The sequence below is a fragment of the Dipodomys spectabilis genome, unplaced genomic scaffold (assembly GCF_019054845.1).
Source record: "Dipodomys spectabilis isolate Male_0828 unplaced genomic scaffold, ASM1905484v1 ptg000066l, whole genome shotgun sequence".
In the NCBI taxonomy this organism is placed as follows: domain Eukaryota; kingdom Metazoa; phylum Chordata; class Mammalia; order Rodentia; family Heteromyidae; genus Dipodomys; species Dipodomys spectabilis.
The window spans coordinates 8,535,995-8,556,766 of NW_024870743.1; the positions used below are offsets into that span (position 1 = coordinate 8,535,995).

General features: G+C 37.7%; 1 protein-coding gene across 1 annotated transcript in view; it reads right to left on the reverse strand.

Annotated features, from left to right (window-relative positions):
* The window catches only part of Nbas (NBAS subunit of NRZ tethering complex), a 306,644-nt gene that overhangs the window by 204,136 nt on the left and 81,736 nt on the right, over positions 1–20,772 (reverse strand). The window contains exons 13-21 of the mRNA XM_042680768.1: positions 18,585–18,648; positions 16,061–16,254; positions 14,500–14,757; positions 12,988–13,113; positions 7,974–8,125; positions 6,987–7,127; positions 6,648–6,726; positions 5,751–5,855; positions 5,280–5,416 (exon numbers count right to left, since the gene is read on the reverse strand). Of these exons, the coding sequence (XP_042536702.1) occupies positions 5,280–5,416; positions 5,751–5,855; positions 6,648–6,726; positions 6,987–7,127; positions 7,974–8,125; positions 12,988–13,113; positions 14,500–14,757; positions 16,061–16,254; positions 18,585–18,648 (1,256 nt within the window). The remainder of the gene's footprint in view (positions 1–5,279; positions 5,417–5,750; positions 5,856–6,647; positions 6,727–6,986; positions 7,128–7,973; positions 8,126–12,987; positions 13,114–14,499; positions 14,758–16,060; positions 16,255–18,584; positions 18,649–20,772) is intronic.

The window sequence follows — 20,772 nt, forward strand, 5'->3', positions numbered from 1 at the left end:
ATGTAAGTAGAAGTGGGAATCTAGGGAGCAGCACACAGAAATTCTTGGTTACCTTTACTATGAATATAAAATTACTCCTATAAGAAGTATAGAACAAGCTGGGCTCACTCTTATAATCCTAGCTACTCAGGAGCTGAAATCAGAGGATTGCCACTTGAATCCAGCCCATGCAGGAAAGGCCATGAGACTCTTCCTCTAATTAACCACCAGAAAACCAGAACTGGTGCTGAGGTTCAAACTGATAAAGCTCTAATCTTGAGTGAAAAAAGCTCAGAGACAGCACCCTGGCCCTGAGTTCAAGCCCCATGCCTGACTAGAACAATAGCATAAAAAGTATGTATAGCTTGCTACTACTGGATAGTCATTACTCTCGCACCTGGGCTACATTATTTCTACAGATTAAAAAAAAATGATTCACATTATAGCTTTTTGACTAGATTACATGCAACATTCCAGAAAGATTTCACTCTCAGAAAGATGGCTAATTTAAATATATAGAAATAATCTTTCTGAAAAACAAAGGTCCCATGGTTTCCCTTATTTGCAATAACTAGTCTATGTCTGAGTCAAGTAGAAAAGGTCAGATAAGTTGGTGTTAGGGGAATGAACCCCAAGATAAGTGCTCAAATGTCTTTTGGGTTTTTTTTTTCCTTTCATGCAACTGTTTCTAACATATTCATAAGATGATTTCTATGTTGCTTTGTATGTCCCTCCCCCACGGTATAACCCATGCTTTCACTGTATTTGATGTTGGTATAATTTGTGGAGGGGAAGGGCAAAAACAAATCATTTAACTAGGGATACAAGTGGACCAGTTGCAACAATGAGATGTACAAATCGTAATGTCGAAAAACGAACTTTACAACTTTGGTGGAGGGTAGGGGGAGGAGGGGAGGATGGGAAGGGATGGGAAGGGGAAACAAAGAGGAGGCAACAATGCTTGATAAGAAATGTACTTGTTATCTTGCCCATGTAATTGTAACTCCTCTATACAGTATTCTCACAATAAAAAATAAAAAATTTAAAAATTTAAAAAAAGAAATAATCTTTCTGAAATGTGCTATGAGCACCCAATACCAAAAAGAAAACTTTTTAAAGTATATCTCTATTAACATGAATGAGAATGCTGTAACAAATATCACAACTATACTTTTAAAGAATTAACTAAAATAAAAAATGTACACATTTTAACATACACAAACTAAGAACGGTAGGAAGAAAATGATATATCACTTGTGCCTAAAAATGTAATTCTAATAGTTTTACAAGGGCTGGGAAGGTGGCTAAGTGGTAGAGCGCTTGCTTTGCATGCATGAGGCCCTGGGGTCAATTCCTCAGCTCCACATAAGCAAGAAGAAAAAAGCTGGAAGTGGCGCTGTGGCTCAAGTGGTAGAGTGCTAGCCTTGAGCTGAAGAGCTGAGGGACAGCGCCCAGGCCCAGAGTTCAGGCCCCACAACCAGACCCAAAAAAAAAAAAAAAGTTTTACAAAATGTAGTCACACTTCATCAATGTCAAATACACATGATGATTTAGGAGTAACAATATAAAACAAAAATAGCACATGCCAGAGAAATTTTCTAACCTTTAATAACATATGATTGGTTCAATCAAAATTGGTTAAACATATTTAATCAAAATGGGCCATAATAAAATTTTGCCAATGGGATCTCAAAACTGTTATTAACAGTTTAAGTTAATAATACAAACTATTTCTACTGCTTTGGAAATTTTTTTATAATCTAAACTCAAAAATGTAAATATCTGCCCTTCCTGTACTGAATTTGTGAGTCCTGTGATTCATCCATTCAAAATTACTTACTGGGCTGGGAACATAACTTACTGGTAGAGTGTTGCCTAGCATGCATGACGCCCTGGGTTTGAATCCTCAGAACCACATAAACAGAAAAAGCCGGAAGTGACATTGTGGGCTCAAGTGGAAGAGCGCTAGCCTTGAACAAAAGAAGCTCAGGGACCATGCCGAGGCCCTGAGTTCAAGTCCCAGGACTGGGAAAAGAAAATTACTTACAGAATAATTACCTGGTAGCAAGCCTCTTCTAGACATCAGAACTGCATTAACAAGAAAGAGGCAAAGCCATTTCCTAATAGATTTCAATGTACCCATTCATTTCTTTATTCAGCAACTATTTACTTTTGCCTGCAGAGTTCCAGACACTGTTCTAAGTGTACTGAAGTAGGAAAGAAAACACACAAAATCCCTGTCCAACTAGAGCTCACATTTCAAAAAGGTACACAGACAGTAACTTAAGAGAATAAGTAAAACGCAAATCTAAATAAATAGCAGTGAACACTACAGGGGGGAAATAGAGAAGAAAGGTTTAAAGTGAGGCTAAAACTATAAACAGAGTCAAGGAAAAATCAGAGAAGACAACCATAATCTATGCCAGGTACAAGTGCTAGGAAGAAAAAGAAACAAGGAGACGAGGAAGTGAAGATGTCTGGAAAGGTGTGCTCAGGAAATGCCTGTGAAGGACAGCCTTTTAGCAGAGACTGCAGGGAGATCAAAGACCTAGTCAGGGAGGACCTGCGAGGAGTGGCAGCATCAACCCAGAGCTGCCCCCATGTGAGCAGGTGGGTACACGCTCCCCTCAAGACACCCTACTGAATATTTCTGAAATGGACAAGAAAGAACTCATTGGTCCAATCAGTAAACACTCAGAGCACTCAATATACAAGTACCCGCATAGAGCCCTAGGAACACGAACACTAGGAAGGATGGTCCATGCCTTTGGGGTTTTTTGTTTTTTAAATAAATTTTTTATTGTGAAAATATTGTACAGAGGGGTTACAATTACATGAGCAAGGTAATGAGTACATTTCTTATCAAGCATTGTTGCTTCCTCCTTTGTTTTTCCCCTAAAACAGTTAACTTTTTTTTAGGGGGGAGGGGGCATGGGTCTTGAACTCAGCCTGGGTGCTGTCCCTCAGCTCTTCAGCTCAAGGCGAGCACTCTACCACTTGAGCCACAGCATTTGGGGTTTTAAAGCCAGATGTTTGTTAAGAAGAAAATACAGGGAGACAGGAAGAAATGTAAATGACTTATTGTAATATAATGTAAAGTGAGTCATAGAGTCATGAGAATACAAGACAAAGAATAACTAGAGAGACCTCACAAATGAGGTGTATGAGATCTGTTGCAGCATGATGATGGTTTCTCTTCTCATTAACCTAAATTATAAGAATAGATACACTTACCACTAAAACCTATCTTTCTTACTCTAAATAGAAAATAGGAAAAAACTTTCTTGATAAACAAACATTAACCCCAAAAACACAGCAATTTTTTCAATGGTTTTTAAAGTGGATATAACATAAGGACTCATAAGAAATCAGTCTTTTTGAAAGTTGTATTAAGTATCCTATTCCACAACACAGTGATTCAAAGTAGCATTTTTTTAATTTTAATATGTTTTCTAATAAAAATACTATACAGAGGGGTTACAGTTACATGACCAAGGTAATGAGTACATTTCCTATCGAGCATTGTACCTCCTCCTTTGTTTTTCCCCTACCATCCCTTCCCTCACACTTCAACTACATTCCTCCTCCCCCACCCCCGCCTAAATTGTAAAGTTTGTTTTTCCACATAGTGTCTTATACATCACATTTATCTATCTTCTAACTACTCTCTGCTGCAATATGGTAGAAGTAAATTACTAACAATAATTTTAAAGTCCTTGAACAAGTCCTATATACAAACTACAGGATATTCAAAGCCCATTACTGGTTTCTATTTGCAGACCAATTTTGAAATTTCTGGTAAAAAGCAAATGTTTCAGCTATCTTCAGAAAACAACAACAAAAATATGCATGGAAATCTAAGGAAAACTTAGCTTTAAAAAACTGTGAGAGTAATCCTTTCTTCTAGATAAATAATTTACACCAAAAAGAAAATCCTCTCTACTAAAACACAGAGAACAAAAATGAAGTTATTTGTATATCACTGCATAGATCAAAAATTCTTTTAAAATGCAAAAAAGCATACAAAGATTTGTCTTTCTTCACTTTCATAAGAACAAAGATTTAATTTTTAATACAAAAGGAGTACAAATTGAGGAATTTATAACATATTTTGAGTTTATTAAACTATAATTCAAACATAGATTCAAATCCTGGCTACATATATGCAGCCTTTAGCATACTACTAAACTTATACAAATGTTAACCTTTTACACAAACAATACCAAAATTATTTGAAGACCAGATACAAGTATGTGCTAAATATACAGCAATTATTAGATGCTCATCCTCAATACCTAAACTTCAATACGATACTGTGGCAGCCACATGGGAAGAAGCAAATGATTCACAGTACCAATGACATCCCTCAGTGCTGTCAGCTTCCAGTAGACAGCAATAATAATTTTAACCAGAACTAATCTAATTCCCTTAGAGTGTTTTATGGTTTATAAGCTAATTTTATATATATAATTATATAAAATTATTATTATATCAGCTGCTACTAAAAATATGAGTTATAAGTAAGCAAGACAGGGACCATCAACTCATTTTAACTCTAAATCAAAAAATATAAATCATCCAATTAATAATCTACCCATGTGCACAGTGGGCCGGCTGAAGACCTCACAAACACACATGTTAGTGCTCTGCTGCTCCTACCTAAGCAGTGTGTCCCACTCTGTTCTCTTCCCTTAGGTGCCACTGAGGCCTTGGGTTAATGGCCTATCCATCTTTGAGCTATGCAGTAAGACAGATATATTCTCCTTGCTTTGTTGTCAAGAAGTGATATTCTGATCTCCAGAAGATCATGAACTGACAATACTAGGACTTAACATTTGGATAGACTTGGAGTCTGCCCAACATGCTGCAATCCATTTGACAAACAGCCTTGAGTTCAAATAAGGAGCACTATTCTAGCTAATAGTTAAGTGGCATTTTGATTTCCCATTTCTCTTTGTGTCTCTGTGATTTCACATAAAGGAAAGGCTGCTGAGCAAAGCAGGATGAAGACTTTCCCAGGTCCCTAATGTTATCAAACTACAGTTCAATTTCTAAAAGAGACCATTACTTCATATAGACACTGTTCTCCAAGTTTGTGTTCATGAACTTAAGGTGGTTTTATTTTGATGGATGTATTTTTGCTTCAGGATCGTTTAAGAAATAAGTTGAAAATAACTTTACTGGAAAAAAATCAAATTATTGTATTTTGAGTTTTTTTTTAATTTGAAATGTTCACCTTAAAACAAACAAATAAAAAATGTTATTATTTAGGAAAAAAAGGTAAAATCTAGGTCACATACCTAGCTTCAGGCAGCAAACTCGAGTATTCATGTGGAGAAGTGGTTTCAGGAAAATTGGAGAGAATTGGGAGGCGATGAGGAAGAAGGTCAGCACCGTGGTAAGTGAACAGAATTTCTAGGGCTTGGACATTACTTTCCTATACAAAAGACAAGTGACAAGTTTCCAATGTAAGTGACAAGTTTCTAACATTGGGAATAAGGATTATTATACTGATTATAGCTGGTACAAAGTTAATCTTTTATTATCAGTTCTGATATTATTTTGAAATTTTCCTGCCTTTTCCTAGCCTGTGTGATTCCCAAACAGTAATTTATCTTAAAACTAAATGAATATTATTAAATATAATCCATTTTGTCCATTTGTATTAATATTACAACAGAAAAGAAAGGATGCATGTGCAATCACCTTAACTGCACAGCTCAAAGATTTAGTGCTAACAGCCTTAGTCATTCTATTTACAAAGAAATTACCCAAGCATAAGTTCTTGCTGAGAGAACGATATTCTGACTTCGGAACTTCTTAAAGAACTCAGCATCATAGCTCTGTGCAGATGCGTGACTCACTCCTAGGATCTCCTGAGGGGAAACATGAATTCATGAACACTCTTTTAAGCATGAGAGTCAAGAAAATACTAAAAAAAAAAAAAAAAAACTTTAAAACTTTGTATGCCTAAACAAGTAAGGCTTGAATTCATAAATCTCAACTACCAACTGCCAGCTAAAGTTCTACATCTGCATTATTGCCCATGTTTTGAAAGGGGCCATATTTTAAGGTGCAGTTAATTTTTAAAATCCACAAGCAAATGAAATGGCTAGTTAAAATTAAATTCATTAGAGTAAGACAATCAAAATTAAGCACCAGGTGAAAGCAATAAGTAATTTCTATGCAGTTATGAATTATAAATACCTAATACCTCTCTACACAAGAACTTTACCACTGCTAGAAAAACAACTACTACTAATGCTTAACTTTACCTATGAGTGTCATGCAAAAATGCATTCTATCTACATTCATGAGATGAAATGTGGCCCATTTAATTCAATAATATCTAAACCAGTATTACTGCATAAAATGCCATGGAAATAATGACATCTGACATCTGTGCATGCGCCCCCAAAGACCTAAATAACCACAGTGCTTTTATGTTTAAAGGTGGTCCTTTATATTCCCTATTGTAATGAAACAACTTCTGGCCTTTTACAATCTCTAATTTTTACCAAACTTAGAACATAAGGGAAGCTGCTTTCATAAAAATTAATTTTTCCTCATAAGTAGCTTTAAAAAAGAAAAGCATCAGATATTCAGCAGCCATAGAATGTCAAACAGATCTAATGAACACAGCTGCTGTAATGAAAATTATTCCTTACCTCATATGTTTCAAGTCGATCTAAGTAAGTTAATAGTTTCAGTCGACAACGGCAAAGTTCCTTTTGTTCCAATGTCAACCTGTTTGAATAACTACATTAGGCCATTTATATTTACACATAAGTACATTTCTTCAAGAATTAAAACTAAATAAAAATCATCAATATTCCATTGAGCCCAAAACTACTGAAAGAATACACAAAAACAAAGAGTCAAATAATCCATCCCATGCATTTAAACTGCTGACATAGCTTACAGTGGTGAACACTAGTGAAAAGAACAAACTGAAGTGACTAGTTATTTCAAAGAAATTAGTACATAATTAGTAATAACTCATTTACTTGGAAAAGTTCACTAGTTTCAGTAGTTCCTGTCTCCTCTTAAGTTTTTTTCCCTCCTTATTCATGGCAGGCTCTTCATCCTGTGGCGAGAGCTCCTCAAAGGAGATAGTGTCGATGTCTACTTCACCAGGTAATATAAATCTGAGGAGAAAAAAAGGAAAATCAAATCCACTGCAATGAATTGTTTTAATTTCATGAAAAGTTGCCTTCTCCTATTTTTGGCAGAATTTCCTAACTTGGTTTCCACAGAAAGAGCAACCAGTTATATTTTTAAACATGTTTGCCAAGTAAAATGATTCACTATTATGTCTATAGGTTAAGGAAAAAGTCATTGGCAATAATCACAAAAACCACTTAGGAAATAAGTACAGTTACAGTCACCAATGTAAAATAGTCCATTAGAGAAATGCGGGTAAGAGTTAACAGTTTGAATCACCTCTGTTTTTCTCTAAAAATGGTAACTAATGTTGGTCTCATTTAAACTATTTACTTGTCAAATGTACTGTTTTTCAAAAGAAATCCCAAATGTCTCATGAGCAATAGGCACATAATTTTATTACTATTATCACTGACATTTAAATGGTGATTAAGTTTATGCAGTGTTTACCTAAAATATATAATGTGGTCCCTAAGAGTAATTGTTGGACGGAGGTATGATACTACAGCTAAGAAAATATAAGCTCAGACTTACCTAAACACACTTTAAGCAATTTGTAACCCAACTCAAGTTTATTGTCATAGCCCCAGTTTAGAAATGGCCAGCATCAATTAAGCTTTGTAGAGCTTGATGCTTTCTCAGCAACAAGACATCATATGTAAGCATATTAAGCTTAAAGCAAAGAAAGTTGAGACCTAAGATGAGAAAACCCTGGTCTAAGGCAACTGCTTCCATGCAGAGTGAATGACCACTGTCCTGGTCCCATGTGTTAGCTTAGACATTTGCACAAAGTCACCTGTGCTATGAATCTACCTCTTTGTATAACCAACCTGCCATTATCTGTTCCTTCCCCAATTGCTAAAAGCGCCTCCAGGTCTGTGCCTTTTAATCCATACTGAAGTAATTCTTTGGCAGCATCCACATTTTCAGGAACTCTTTCCAAACACTCGTGAAGAACCCAGGATCGCTTCTTTATTTTACTCTAGATACAAAGAAATAAAAAAAAAAAAAAAAAAACAGAGACATTGAAGAATGTAGAGCATTTTACAGCACCTGGCAGCTGCCTTCTGGAATGCTAAACCTATTCACATGAAGTACATTATACTTACTTATGAATTTGGCCACAAGTAGCTGCTTGAGAAATACAACCTAAAATAGCTCCTGTCTTAACAGTGATTTTTGAACTGGATATGACATGTGCTTACAAGTGCTTTTTTTTTTTTCTTCAAAGAAACTATAGCAAAACACAAAGGCTCTTAGAAAAGGCTGTATATATGGGAGAATATAAGACACAAAGGCAAAGTAATGTGTTTTCTATTGTAGCAGGCACCCTTAACTGAAAAACAAAACTAACAAGGCACAGTCTATCAAAATTCTGTATTTATTTGACCAAGAGCTATATCACATAACACAATGATAATACTTGCAAACATATGCTGTGCTTGGGGAAGACCAAGGGCTGTTCTTCCCTCATACTGCTTTCTCCAACACCATTCAAAAACTCCTGACTTGCCTTTTTGCTAGATAATGTTGTTACATTACAAATTTGAGGTAAGATTTAACTCATACTCTTTATGTCTTTACATAATCAACCATATCAAGTCTTTTTTCATATGCCTCAGATTCACTTCCCTGTTTAAAAAATGTGATCTCTCTACTAGTCCAAATCAGCAGCTCAATGGAAGAACAGTGTTAGAGCCCTTTCCTTGCCCCCAGCAAGGTGTCCCATACCATTCTCCTCCTAATCTGATCATCTTTGATGATCTGCCACCAAGCCACCACAGTTCCTCAGTACCCACTAAGATAAAGCCTAAGTAATCCTAAACTTTCAAAATCTCCTCAAACCCAAATCAATATATTGTTCTAATCATACTCCCAGTCAACACCTATCATCAGACACTGCTCCAGCATGCCGACTGACTTACAGTTCTTTTCTCTTATAGTATGTCCTATATGCTGTGTGCCAGGTACCGAACTAACCATGATCCCACAAGAAATGGACAGATTTGGTGATTGGAAAATGGGTCAGGTTCACAGTTCTTTAATTTGCAAACATGCTCCCTTGGGAATACTCCTCTTCCAGCTGAAGAAAGCTTATTTTGAATCCTCTCAAATTCCTGCCCCAAACACCTTCCCCATAAAAGGCTTTCTCTGTGCTTCTGAGTCTGGAACTATCGCTACTGAAAAGGCTCCTACTTTTCAGATAATTGTATATGCTTCAAGTAAGAAGCTTGTATCTTCATAAAGTTGTTAAGCTCCTGAACAGCAAAAGCTACCTTTTATGCTTCTGTTTAGGCCTCTTCTGTATCTATTCATGCCCTTAATACAGTGCTTATTTATATAACTGAATTACTTTTCCCACTAAAAAATCTTATTATTTTGTCTGTCCTAGTGCCTCACAGCTCCTTCAGGGACCAAAACTGTTCATTGTGTTCCAGAAAAAAAACAAGAATAGATGCACATGCACCCAAAAGCTCACTGTCCTCAATCATAAAAATCAAAGATAATGCACATTTGGGGTTCTGTGCTTCCAAAGCAAATATGGACAACTTTGTCTTCTTGTTTCCATTGTTGATCATACCCTCTCATCTCTGATATGTCATATTAAAACTAACAATTAATTGTCCTGTTTGGTTAAAGCCTCAGCTCAACAACTCTATCACATATGTGATAGAATTTCAGAGGGGGAAAAACCCCATCCACTGTTAGTACTTCCTAGAATCATTTGAAAGGCAGATGTATTTTTTCAGGAGTCCTAACCTTTTAAAAACATGTTTTGAGTCTCACTACTTCCTCATAAAGGTACCAAGGTTAAAAACACACAAACTTGCTATCACCCAAAAATAACATGTAATACACTGAGGATCAGTGTATTAGAGCCAGTCAGAATGGCTATCATCAAGTAAACATATTACAACAAATGCTAGCCAGATGTGAGGGGGGGGGGGAGATCCTAATACACTACTGATAGGATTATAAATTAGTGCAGCCTTGGTAATCAGGGTGGAGATTCCTTTAAAAAGTAAAAATAAGCCGGGCACCAGTCTCCCAAGCCTATAATCCTAGCTACCCAGGAGGCTGAGATCTGAGAATCATGGTTCAAAGCCAGCCCATGCAGAAAAGTCCTCGTGAGGATTTTTTTCTCCACTTACTCACTTAAAAACCAGAAGTGGAGCTGCGGCTCAAAGTGGAAGAGCACAAAAAAAAAAAAAATAGCTAAGGGACAGTACCCAGGCCCTGACTTCAACCCCCACAACTGACAAAAAAAAAAAAAAGAAAGAAATGAAAATAGCCAGGCCACCGGTGTCTCAAGCCTGAAATCCTAGCTACTAGGGAGGCTATGCTTTGAGGATTACAGTTGAAAGCCAACCTGGGTAGGAAAGTCTGTAAGACCCTTACCACCAATAAACCACCAAAACGCTGAGAGTAGGGATATCGTTCAAATGGTAGAGTGCTAGCCTTGAGCAAAAAAGCTCAGGGACAGCACCAAGGCCCTGACATCAAACCCTAGAACCTGCACATACAAAAAGTAAAAAATGAAAGCAGGGTTGTGGCTCAAGTGAAAGAATGTTAGCCTTAAGCAAAAAAAGCTCAGGGACAGTGCCCAGGCCTTGAGTTCAAATCCCAGCACACATACAAAAAGAAGTAAAAACAGAACTACCTCGTGATCCAGCTATACCACTCCTGTAAAAATGTCAATCAGCCTACAATATATATACCTGCCACAGCCATGTTTATCATATACGATTCACAAAAGCCAAGATATGAAATCAGCCAAAGCATCCATCAACAAATGAATGGATAAAGAAAATGGGCATATATAGCAATGGACTATATTTTTTGGGGGGAGGGGGGGGTGTCCGGTCATGGGACCTGAACTCTGGGCCTGGGCGCTGTTCCTCAGCTCTTCAGCTCAAGGCTAGCACTCTACCACTTGAGCCACAGCACCACTTCTGGCTTTTTTTTTTCTGCTTATGTGGTGCTGAGGAATTGAATCCAGAGCTTCATGCATGCAAGGCAAGCACTCTACCACTGAGCCACCTTCCCAGTCCAGAATAAAATTAAGCTGGGCACCAGTGACTCACACCTGTAATACTAGCTACTCAGAAGACTGAGATCTGAGGATCACAGTTGGAAGCCAGGCCAGGAGCCCATAAGGCTCTTATTACCAATAAACTACTCAGGAAAAGTACTGTGGCTCAAGTGGTAGAACACTAGCCTTGAGCACAGAGGCTCAGAATGATGAAACTTACTAAAATGCACCCCCAAAAAATCACATATTAAAAAACAGCCCCCAAGTAGGCACTGGTGTCTCACACCTGAAATCCTAGCTACTCAGAAATTTGAGATCTGAGGATCTGGGATCAAAGCTCTTGGGAAGGAAAGTCTCTGTGACTCCTATCTCCACTAAAAACTACCAAAAAAGCCAGTAGTAGAGCTGTGGCTAAAGTGATAGGGCAATAGCCTTGAGCAAAAGAAGCTCAGGGACAGCATCTAAGTCCTGAGTTTAAGTCTCAGACAGATACAAAAAAAAAAAAAAGTAAAACTATCCCCTATATGATGATGTTTGGTGTTTGTTCAGAGAGCCAGCTTTCAAAAGACAATTAGATGCTAAACCCTCATGATAGGATTAGTGCCCATAAAAGAGCCTAATAAGGACTCACTTCCTCTCTCTGCTTGCTAGAAGTAATGCCATCTGCAAACCAGGATGACAATGGATCATGGACTTCTTAACCTCCACAACCATAAGAAATAATTTTTTCTTGTTTAAGCCATTGAGTCTATAGTATTTATGTTATAGTGCCAAACTGACCAAGACAAGGATACTTTAAAATTTTAACATGAGAAGGAATTAGTTCTTGGATTTCAGGGGGAATAAAGTATTTGGCAAGTATGATATATCCATTATCAATAGACTCTCAGTTCTCATAATCCCCTCTAAGAAGGTTACAGACAGCATTTTCTCATCTATAGCTGACATGATGCTAAGCTGTGTCCATAGAAAGCACTGAAAGGCCACCACAAAGGGAGAATCTCTGCTTTCTAGACCTGATGTGCTTTCGCTCTTTATGTCTTTCTCCTCAGCTGGTGGCCTAAGAGGAGTCACATTCAGTGGCACTTACTCCCAGCTTTCTCTGACATGACAACTTCCCTACCTGCCTACGGTAGGGAAGAGTGTGTCCCACAGTCACAGCCATGGTTCCTATCTATCCATCAACCTTGAGCTGTCTGCTGCTTCTGGGAGGTTTATGGCCAGTCCCTGGGGTTTGATGGACCATCACCTCAGCTCTGTGGCTCCTGGGAACTACATACTCAACTTTCTTATCCAGCTCTGACCTCTACTCTTGGACACCTGTGGATAAGCCCTGGCCAGGGACAACACTGAGAAATTCTCTTCATCTGATTTTCTCTAACTCTTCTTCAGCCAAAACTAGCCTAGTGGAGGAGACCTCCCCACAAGTACATTTCCTCCATAAGCATACTTTTTCAGCCTGCATGTATTTCTATTTAGCCCTTACTAGTTAGTCTTTGGTTACCATAAAATAATCTACCTCATTGAAACTTCCCTTATAGATCTTAAATAGACCCTGAGTAACATGAGTGATGAGAGATACAGAGAGGGAAAGAATCAAGTCAAGATCAAGTACTTGGTTGGCTTGGCAGTGACTTATCTGTTCAAGGAGATTCAGCACCAAAGCCAAGCTGCAGAAGCAACAGACTCTTCTACAGTAATTAGAAAAGTCATTAATATAAAGTGTTCTAAAAGTAAGCCGCAACCTAAAGGCATCCTATGAATATAAGTTCTACCACACTGCCAAAATACTGCAAGACAGTTACACATACCAAGTAATTCTGAATTGAGGCAATGTTGACAGCTGACTTCCTCCACTGCCTCTGATAGACAAGGTCAGTATCCAGGCCGTAGGTGTGAGCCAAAGACAAGGCTTCCTCATACTCTTCACTTTCAATCTTTAGGCCAAAAAAAAAAAAAAAAAAAAAAGACATGGGAATATTACTCTGTAGAAACATACAGCAAGCTATAGATTCGTAGGTCTTGTGGTACCAGAAGTATAGACACTTTGAGGACCACATATATCAGGAATACTTTTAGCACTTTAGCAAAAAGATGAGAGACTGCTTACACGGCCTAAGAAACTAACTTCCACAACAGTGTAAGAAATCGCTTATACAGTCCAAAACTCAAACTGGAAATAGTGGTCATAGTTCCCAAGGCAAGCCCCAACTGCTTCTCTCACCACCTGCACCCTGAGTAGACAGCAGAGCTTAAATGCAGGTATGAGGAGCTGGAGAAAAGCCAAAGAAAACCAGGCTAAGCCACATGTGAATAATCATTCAGAGTGAATTCCTCTAGTATTCATTACAAGTTGTTTTTGTTTTTGTTTCAGTTTATTTCTTTTTCTTTTTTTTTTCTTTTTTTTTTGTTGGTCGTGGGGCTTGAACTCTGGGCCTGGGTGCTGTCCCTCAGCTCTTCAGCTCAAGGCGAGCGCTCTACCACTTGAGCCACAGTGCCACTTCTGGTTTTCGAGTGGTTTTATTGGAGATAAGAGTCTCACGGACTTTCCTGCCCGGGCTGGCTTTGAACTGCGATCCTCAGATCTCAGCCTCCTGAGCAGCTAGGATTACAGGCGTGAGCCACCAGCGCCCGGCAATTGTTTCAGTTTACTTCTTTATTTTGCCAGTACAAGATCTTGAAGAGCTTGGGGCCTGGCACTCACTAGACTTGCTCACAGCTGGTATTCTCCACTTTGAGAAGGAATCTTTTGGAGTTTTCTACCCAGTCTGGCTTCAAACCATAATCCTCTAGATTTCAACCTCCTGAGTAGCTAGGATTACAGGCCTGAGCCACCAGTACCCACTTAATTTCCATTGTTTTGATTGTGATTACTCATGTACAAAGACAGCATAAGTTATAAAGGCTTTATAATACCAAAACTCTAATGGTCAATATTGTAATATCATATTCTAATGTTATATATCAAGAACCCCTCATTAAATGCCTTCCTTTATTGCACAATTAGTTTCTTTCCAATAAAATAAAAAGCTAATGCCACCAGATACCAGTGGCCCATGCCTATAATCTTAGCTACTCAGCAAGTTGAGATCTGAAGATAGATATTCAAAGCCAGTCCAAGCAAGAAAGTCTATGAGACTCTTATTTCCAAGTAACCAGTGGTGGAGCTGTGGCTCAAGTCATAGATCACTAGCCTTGAGCAAAAAAGCTCAGGGTCAGGCACTGAGTCTAAGCCACTGGACCAGCACAAAAATTAATTAATTGATTAATTAATTAATGAAAGCTTAAAGCCCTTACCTTTTGGTAGCATCAAATGGTCTCACCTTTCTCTGATAAAGCTCCTCAGGAGTTGTGGAGCGCAAACTCACAAGGCGGTAGTTTTTAGTAATGGTCCTAGGACGCTTCCGAGGAGGCGCAAACCGCTCCATCTCGGTCACCAGGTAAAGGCCCTGTTTTATGTAACCAAAGTAGCGAGCCTTCGCAGATGTTTCATGGTCAGAGTCAGACTCCTCTTCTCCTTCATCTTCTTCACCAGCCCGCAGCTCCAACCGGGATCGTTTGGGGGCAAGTTTGATCTCACACTAGGTGGAAAAGGAAGACGTCAGTTCATGGTGAGAAAATAAAGACAACTTTTTAGACGATGGAAAAAAACTTTCAATTCTAAAAATGTTTAATTCTACTCCAGTTTGACCCATTACTTCAGTTTGATTCACACGTGATTCAAAGGAACCCAACAACAAACATAAATCAAAGACTCAAGAAACACCCAAACATAAATCATCTCCAAATCTCTAAATCTAAATGCCATTTTAGTAATAGGTCAATAAGATGGTCTTGTAAACACATGTCAACTATTACAATTTTTTTAGAAATAAAGAACTGAAAATGTGAATTTCTTTTTACTTCTATCCTTGCTATACTTGCTGCAGACAAGGTGAGGATTTAGAGAATGAACATAAAAGTATTTATTTCCTTACTAAGAACAGCTCTCCAACACCCCTTTTAAAAAGTCTAACAGCCTCACAAAGTTCTGGGTTGGAAGATTGGCTGATAAAGATAACTTTCACTCCAGTCTTAATAGATTTGGCTTGAATTTTAAGCCATAGTATTCTTTAGAGAATATCTTTAGACTCAATAACAACCTTTGGAATAAAAACTATTTGTCATTCTACACAGCTGAACTGAAAGCTATTGAAGATTATTATTCTTGAAAGACTTAAAATAAGAATTTTAAATGACCAATTTTAAATGGCCTGTATTTTCAACTCTTTCATCATGATGAACAAATGTTTTTTATTTAAAGATCCAAAATATTTAAAGTGCTCATAGGCAATACTTAACTTATTCCACATGCTGAGCAGAATCATCTAGAAAAGAATCTATCATGTCCTGTACAGAAGAAATACACTCCAAGAGCCAAATCCCCAAACACTTTCTTCATTCTCTTACATGCAATGTTTTTGAAACACTGAACAACTGAATTGGGTTTTATACACTGCTCCCACTGATTCCAATCACAGGTTATTTGTGGGGGGTGGGAGGGGTGCTGCTCTTGGGGCTTGAACTCAGGGCATGGGTATTATCCCTGAGCTTTCTTTTTTTGATCAAGGATAACTTTCTACCACTTGAGCCATATATCCACACTGGCTTTTTTTTTTTTGCTAATTAATAGGAGATACGACTTCTCACAAAATTTTCCTACCCAGGCTGACTTTGAACTATCCTCAGATCTTAGCTAGGATTATAAGCATGAGTCATTAGAATATCACTCCAGATTTTTGTTTATAAAGACAAGATTAGATCATGGAACAGGATCTAATAAAAATAAAGTTATACATTTGATTTCTGGTGAAATGCATGCATACTCAAAGGAAAAAGCCTTACCTCCAAACTTAAAAATCCCCCATCATGGGTAGCAGTGACCTGAGGTGATGGTTCAAACCACTCACAGGACTTTCCCAGGAGATTCTTCAAGGTTTTCACTGATGAAACAGTTAGAGCACCAGAGCATCGAGCCAAAATCACTGCACCATCTGCCCACCAGTTGACATCAATCAGCGGGTAAAAGGTCTCTTTATCTAAGTTGGGGGGGGGGGGGAAGGAATGAATGCAAACACATCAGTGAAAGTGGTTTAGGTACAATGTATTTAATACAATAATTTAGTCAAAACTCACCTATATTATTTGAGCCCTAAAGGTATCTTAATGAGAAAAAAATTGAAGTTATCAAATTTTCCCTCTGGTAAAAGATAGAAAATATTACAATAGTAATTCATTTAATAAACATTGAGTACCAACAATTACTCAAAGCTCAAAGCTTTAGGAATACAGACATAATAAATTAAGGTCCTTCTAAATATCTAAGTATAGTAAGGAGCAGAGCTCAGTGGTATAATTCTTGCATACATACCAGATGCCATGTCCTGGGTTTAACACACAGAACCAAAAAGGAAAAAAAAACATTGTCAAAAACCTAAGTATGTTCTATTGGTCCACAGGCCTGTTTTTGTGCCAGACCAAGCTGTTTTTATTACCATAACTTTCTAATAGAGGTTGAAATTTGGTGGTGTTATTCTTCCAACACTGTTCTGCCTGCTAAGGATTGTTTTTGCTATTCAGAGTTTTTTTATTGTTCTATATGAATTTATGGATTGTTATTTTCTTCAACTTCCTTTTTTAAGTTTTTCAAGTTTTCATGATAGAGGCACTTCACATTTTTGATTAATTTAATTCCTAAGTATTTTTTGAGGTTATTGAAAGTAAAAGTTACTTTCCTGATCTTACTCAATCTTTTCTGTGTTGACATACAGAAAAGCTACTGATTTTTGTGGAATGATTTTATACCCTTTACCGAAGTTTGGAATCAGCTCTAGTATTTTGGGGGAGGAGTATATAGGTTCCTTTAAGTACATGATCATGTCATCTGCAACAAGAAAAGGTTTTATGTCTTTCTTCCTATTTGGGTCCTCTTTGTGTTTTCCAGCACCACACTGAAGAGGGGCGAAAGAGTGGCTACCCTTGTCTCACTTCTGATTTTAGGGGTTTTTTTTAGTTTTTCATCATGAAGTATTCTAAAAAGGGGAAAAAAATCTTGTCAAAAACCTAAGTATGTACTTCAGAAAGTGATAGGTCACTATTGTCAACATGAAAAGGTAAAAGGTATGTGTCAAGCTCAAATATAAAGATTACAAAAAGTTTAAGAAAATGTACATCTATCGCCTTCAAACAAACACTGAGAAAATTACAGTAAAACAGTAACAGGAAGGAAGACAGTTACATAACAGCTCCAGTGATGATTTCCCTCTTGAACATTTAAATAAATAACATTTAATAACATTTAAATACTTGCCTTGAAAAATTCAAGGCAAATAAAAATTTGGGGATTAAAATGAATTATGGTTCACCAAACTGAGGAATTCACAAGAAAGTGCCAGAATATTTAATTATAATTCCATGGTACCACAATGGCAACATTATGGCTTAAAGATGTTATAAATTTTAAAATATACCTACACTAAGGAGAAAAAGTCCCAGACCATGAAAATAACTAGTTATTTTAACAACAACAAGAAAAAGACCAAAACACCATTTTTTTCCTAAAGCAGGCTAAGACAATTCATATAAGTAAGAAAGTTCAAGACACAGGACTTGATCTTGGGAAAGGAAGGAAAGAAGGTAAGCAGGTAAGAGGGTGGGAAGGAGGGAGAAAGGGAGGAAGGGAAGAAGGGAGGGAAGAAAGGAGGGAGAGAGAGAGGGAGGGATGGAGAGGGAGAAAGAGGGAGGGGGGAAAGGAGGGGGGTGGGAAAGGAGGGAGGGCAGCCAACCACAGCAATCAAAACATAATTATCTCCAAGTCCCAAGACATCCTTTGAGGGTTTGTCCTTGGGTGAGGATCTTACAGCTATCCTCTTCACAATGTCCAGGAACATGTGCACAGAAATGTCTCTTGGGCCTGGACCTCAGTGTGCAATTCAGCACTGGCCCCTAGCACGACTGGCAGGTGGACCTTGGGGTTCTGCTTATCTTTCAGAAAATTCTTACCATAAGAAAATGGGGTCTGAATGTAATTTAAAAAAACAACAACAACAACAACTGTGTCTAGCACAGTAAAGTAGTACATACACACATAGCACTTGAGAGGCTAGGGTACAAGGATGAGTTCAAAGCCAGCATGGGCTATACAGCAAAGTCCCAACACAATAAAACTAAAGGGAGATAAGGACAAACAGAAGAGGGAAGGAAACAAACTAGGTTTCTGCCTTGATCCCCTGGTATGAGACCTTGTGTTTCTTCCAAGGTGAAGCAGAAGTATCAAGGGACTGTTTGCATCAACCTAAGGAACATTTCATACTAGATAGTAAAAAGAGTCTCCTTTAAGGTTGCAATGATCCTATTTCTTCCAACTCACCTTTTAGTTTCTTTCTCTTCTCAGTAGAAAGCCTCCAATGAGGATTAAGTTCATCAAACCCTGGCTAAATAGGAAAACATGCACACAGTTTATTGAGCCAACCATGGGAAAAAAAAGTGTGAGAAAATCAACAAGTGCTATGCAATATTCAAAACAAATATGTGGAGAAAGTGCCTTCCCTTGATCTCTTGGTTACAGATAATTGAAGTTTCCCCTCTCTAATAGTGTAGCAAAGCAATAGTTGCTAGACATAAAATGATCACAGGCCAAACTGACTCAATCTGATAGAAGAAACAGCATTCATAAGAATGATAAAACTGCAAGTATACAAATAATAAAGTCAAAACTAGATACACAGAAGCTATTACACACACACACACACACACACACACACACACACACACACAGCATATCTACATGTCAAGAGGCTACAGTTAATGTTATAACCACACACTGGCCTGGGTACAGTCCAAGTAAAAAACTTTCCATTAACAGGTGCCAAGGCCCCATTGAGCTTTCAGAGCATTAAGATTTGACTAGGCAACCTCCATGTCACCAACTAGTTCTACTTTTCTATGACCAAAAATGTACTAAGTAAAAGAAATTAAGCCCGGTGATCTGGCGATACCATGCCACCGTTGGCAGCACAGTGAGATTGCAGTAGCTCTCGAACATAAGCATGTGAGATTAAGCCACGGCCAGACGCCTCCTGGCTTAATTTATGTTCCTTATTTAATCTTCAAAATTACAAAAGCATGAAAAAAAACAGTTGTTTGTATATGTAACTGAAATCTTAAATCTAAAGGACAACAAAAGTGTTGTCAATAGGGTTAATACAGCTTGGAACAATTGATTACACATTCTACAGAGAAGCTCAAGTTTGTAGGTTTTTAACACAAAAAGAAATGATCAATGTTTGAGTAAATGGAACTTTTAATTATCCTGACTTAAACAATGCACATTGAATACATGTTCAAAAGTATCAGACTGTACCCTCTAAATATGTACAATTATGTAAAATTGAAATTTTTTAAAATGTTATAAAAAAACATAAAATAAAAATTAGTAGTCTTAGTCTTAGTAGAATTATACTTAAAGCATTTTGACTGCCAAAAACATGGTTGTAGGTGAATGGCTCATATTCCAGAATATTAAACACACTCTGCTTTCACATCCCTGAAAGAATTTACTGTTCTCACTATCACAGACAGCAGTCCCAGAACAGAAGACATGTTCCTCTAACCTCACCAGAAAAAAAAACTGTTATCAAAATCCATTTACATGCCAAAGGCTGAAATATGGTGACCCAGCTTCCTTACGCATAAGAAGGTAAATTTTCATAAATTTTGAAGACTTAGAATACAATAATCAACTGCACTGGCGTCTTGGCCATTTGCTGGGCAGCTGGTAGCCTTCCAGTGACTCTCAGAATGACCCTGCTTAGATCACATGCCCCCAAGGCACGTATCTATTTGTTTGATTGGAGTTTTTGAGACAACAAGCTAGCCTTGACCCTTCCTCATCCTGTCTCAGCGTCTCGTCTCACGTACTGGGATTACACAATGCAAACCACATCCAGATCTCTTCCACCAATTGATGACACTAAACTTGCATTCTAGAGTATACAAGGGCAACAGGAAACAAACTTCTAAAATTGGAATCCTTTCAAACAGCAATAATTACGATTGAACTTTGGGTAAATTTAAGGACATGAAGATCACAGTGAAATTTGTCTGGAAATCTTGAGGGGAAAAAAATTAAAAGAAATAACCTCACCAGCATAAATACTTTGAGAATTCAAAGTATGCCTGTATGATGAGGGCTAAGCATGTAGCTTTGAAATTTGTCTGGAAATCTTGAGGGGAAAAAAATAAAAAGAAATAACCTCACCAGCATAAATACTTTGAGAATTCAAAGTATGCCTGTATGATGAGGGCTAAGCATGTAGCTTGGTGGTAGAAGTGCTTTCCATCCACTACGACCACCATCCAAAGACAACAATATTCCTTGCAGGCTGTTTCAATTACAGACATCCTAGCATAACGCTTAAACTACAGATATCTCCTGCAAATTCAATGCTGAGCCAAAGATGAAAATCAGTTCTTCATGAAGAATTCTGTCATACTTACCTTGGTTGTCCCAAATGCATCAGAGTGCCCATTTGTTATAGAAGCTAAATGTTGAAGGA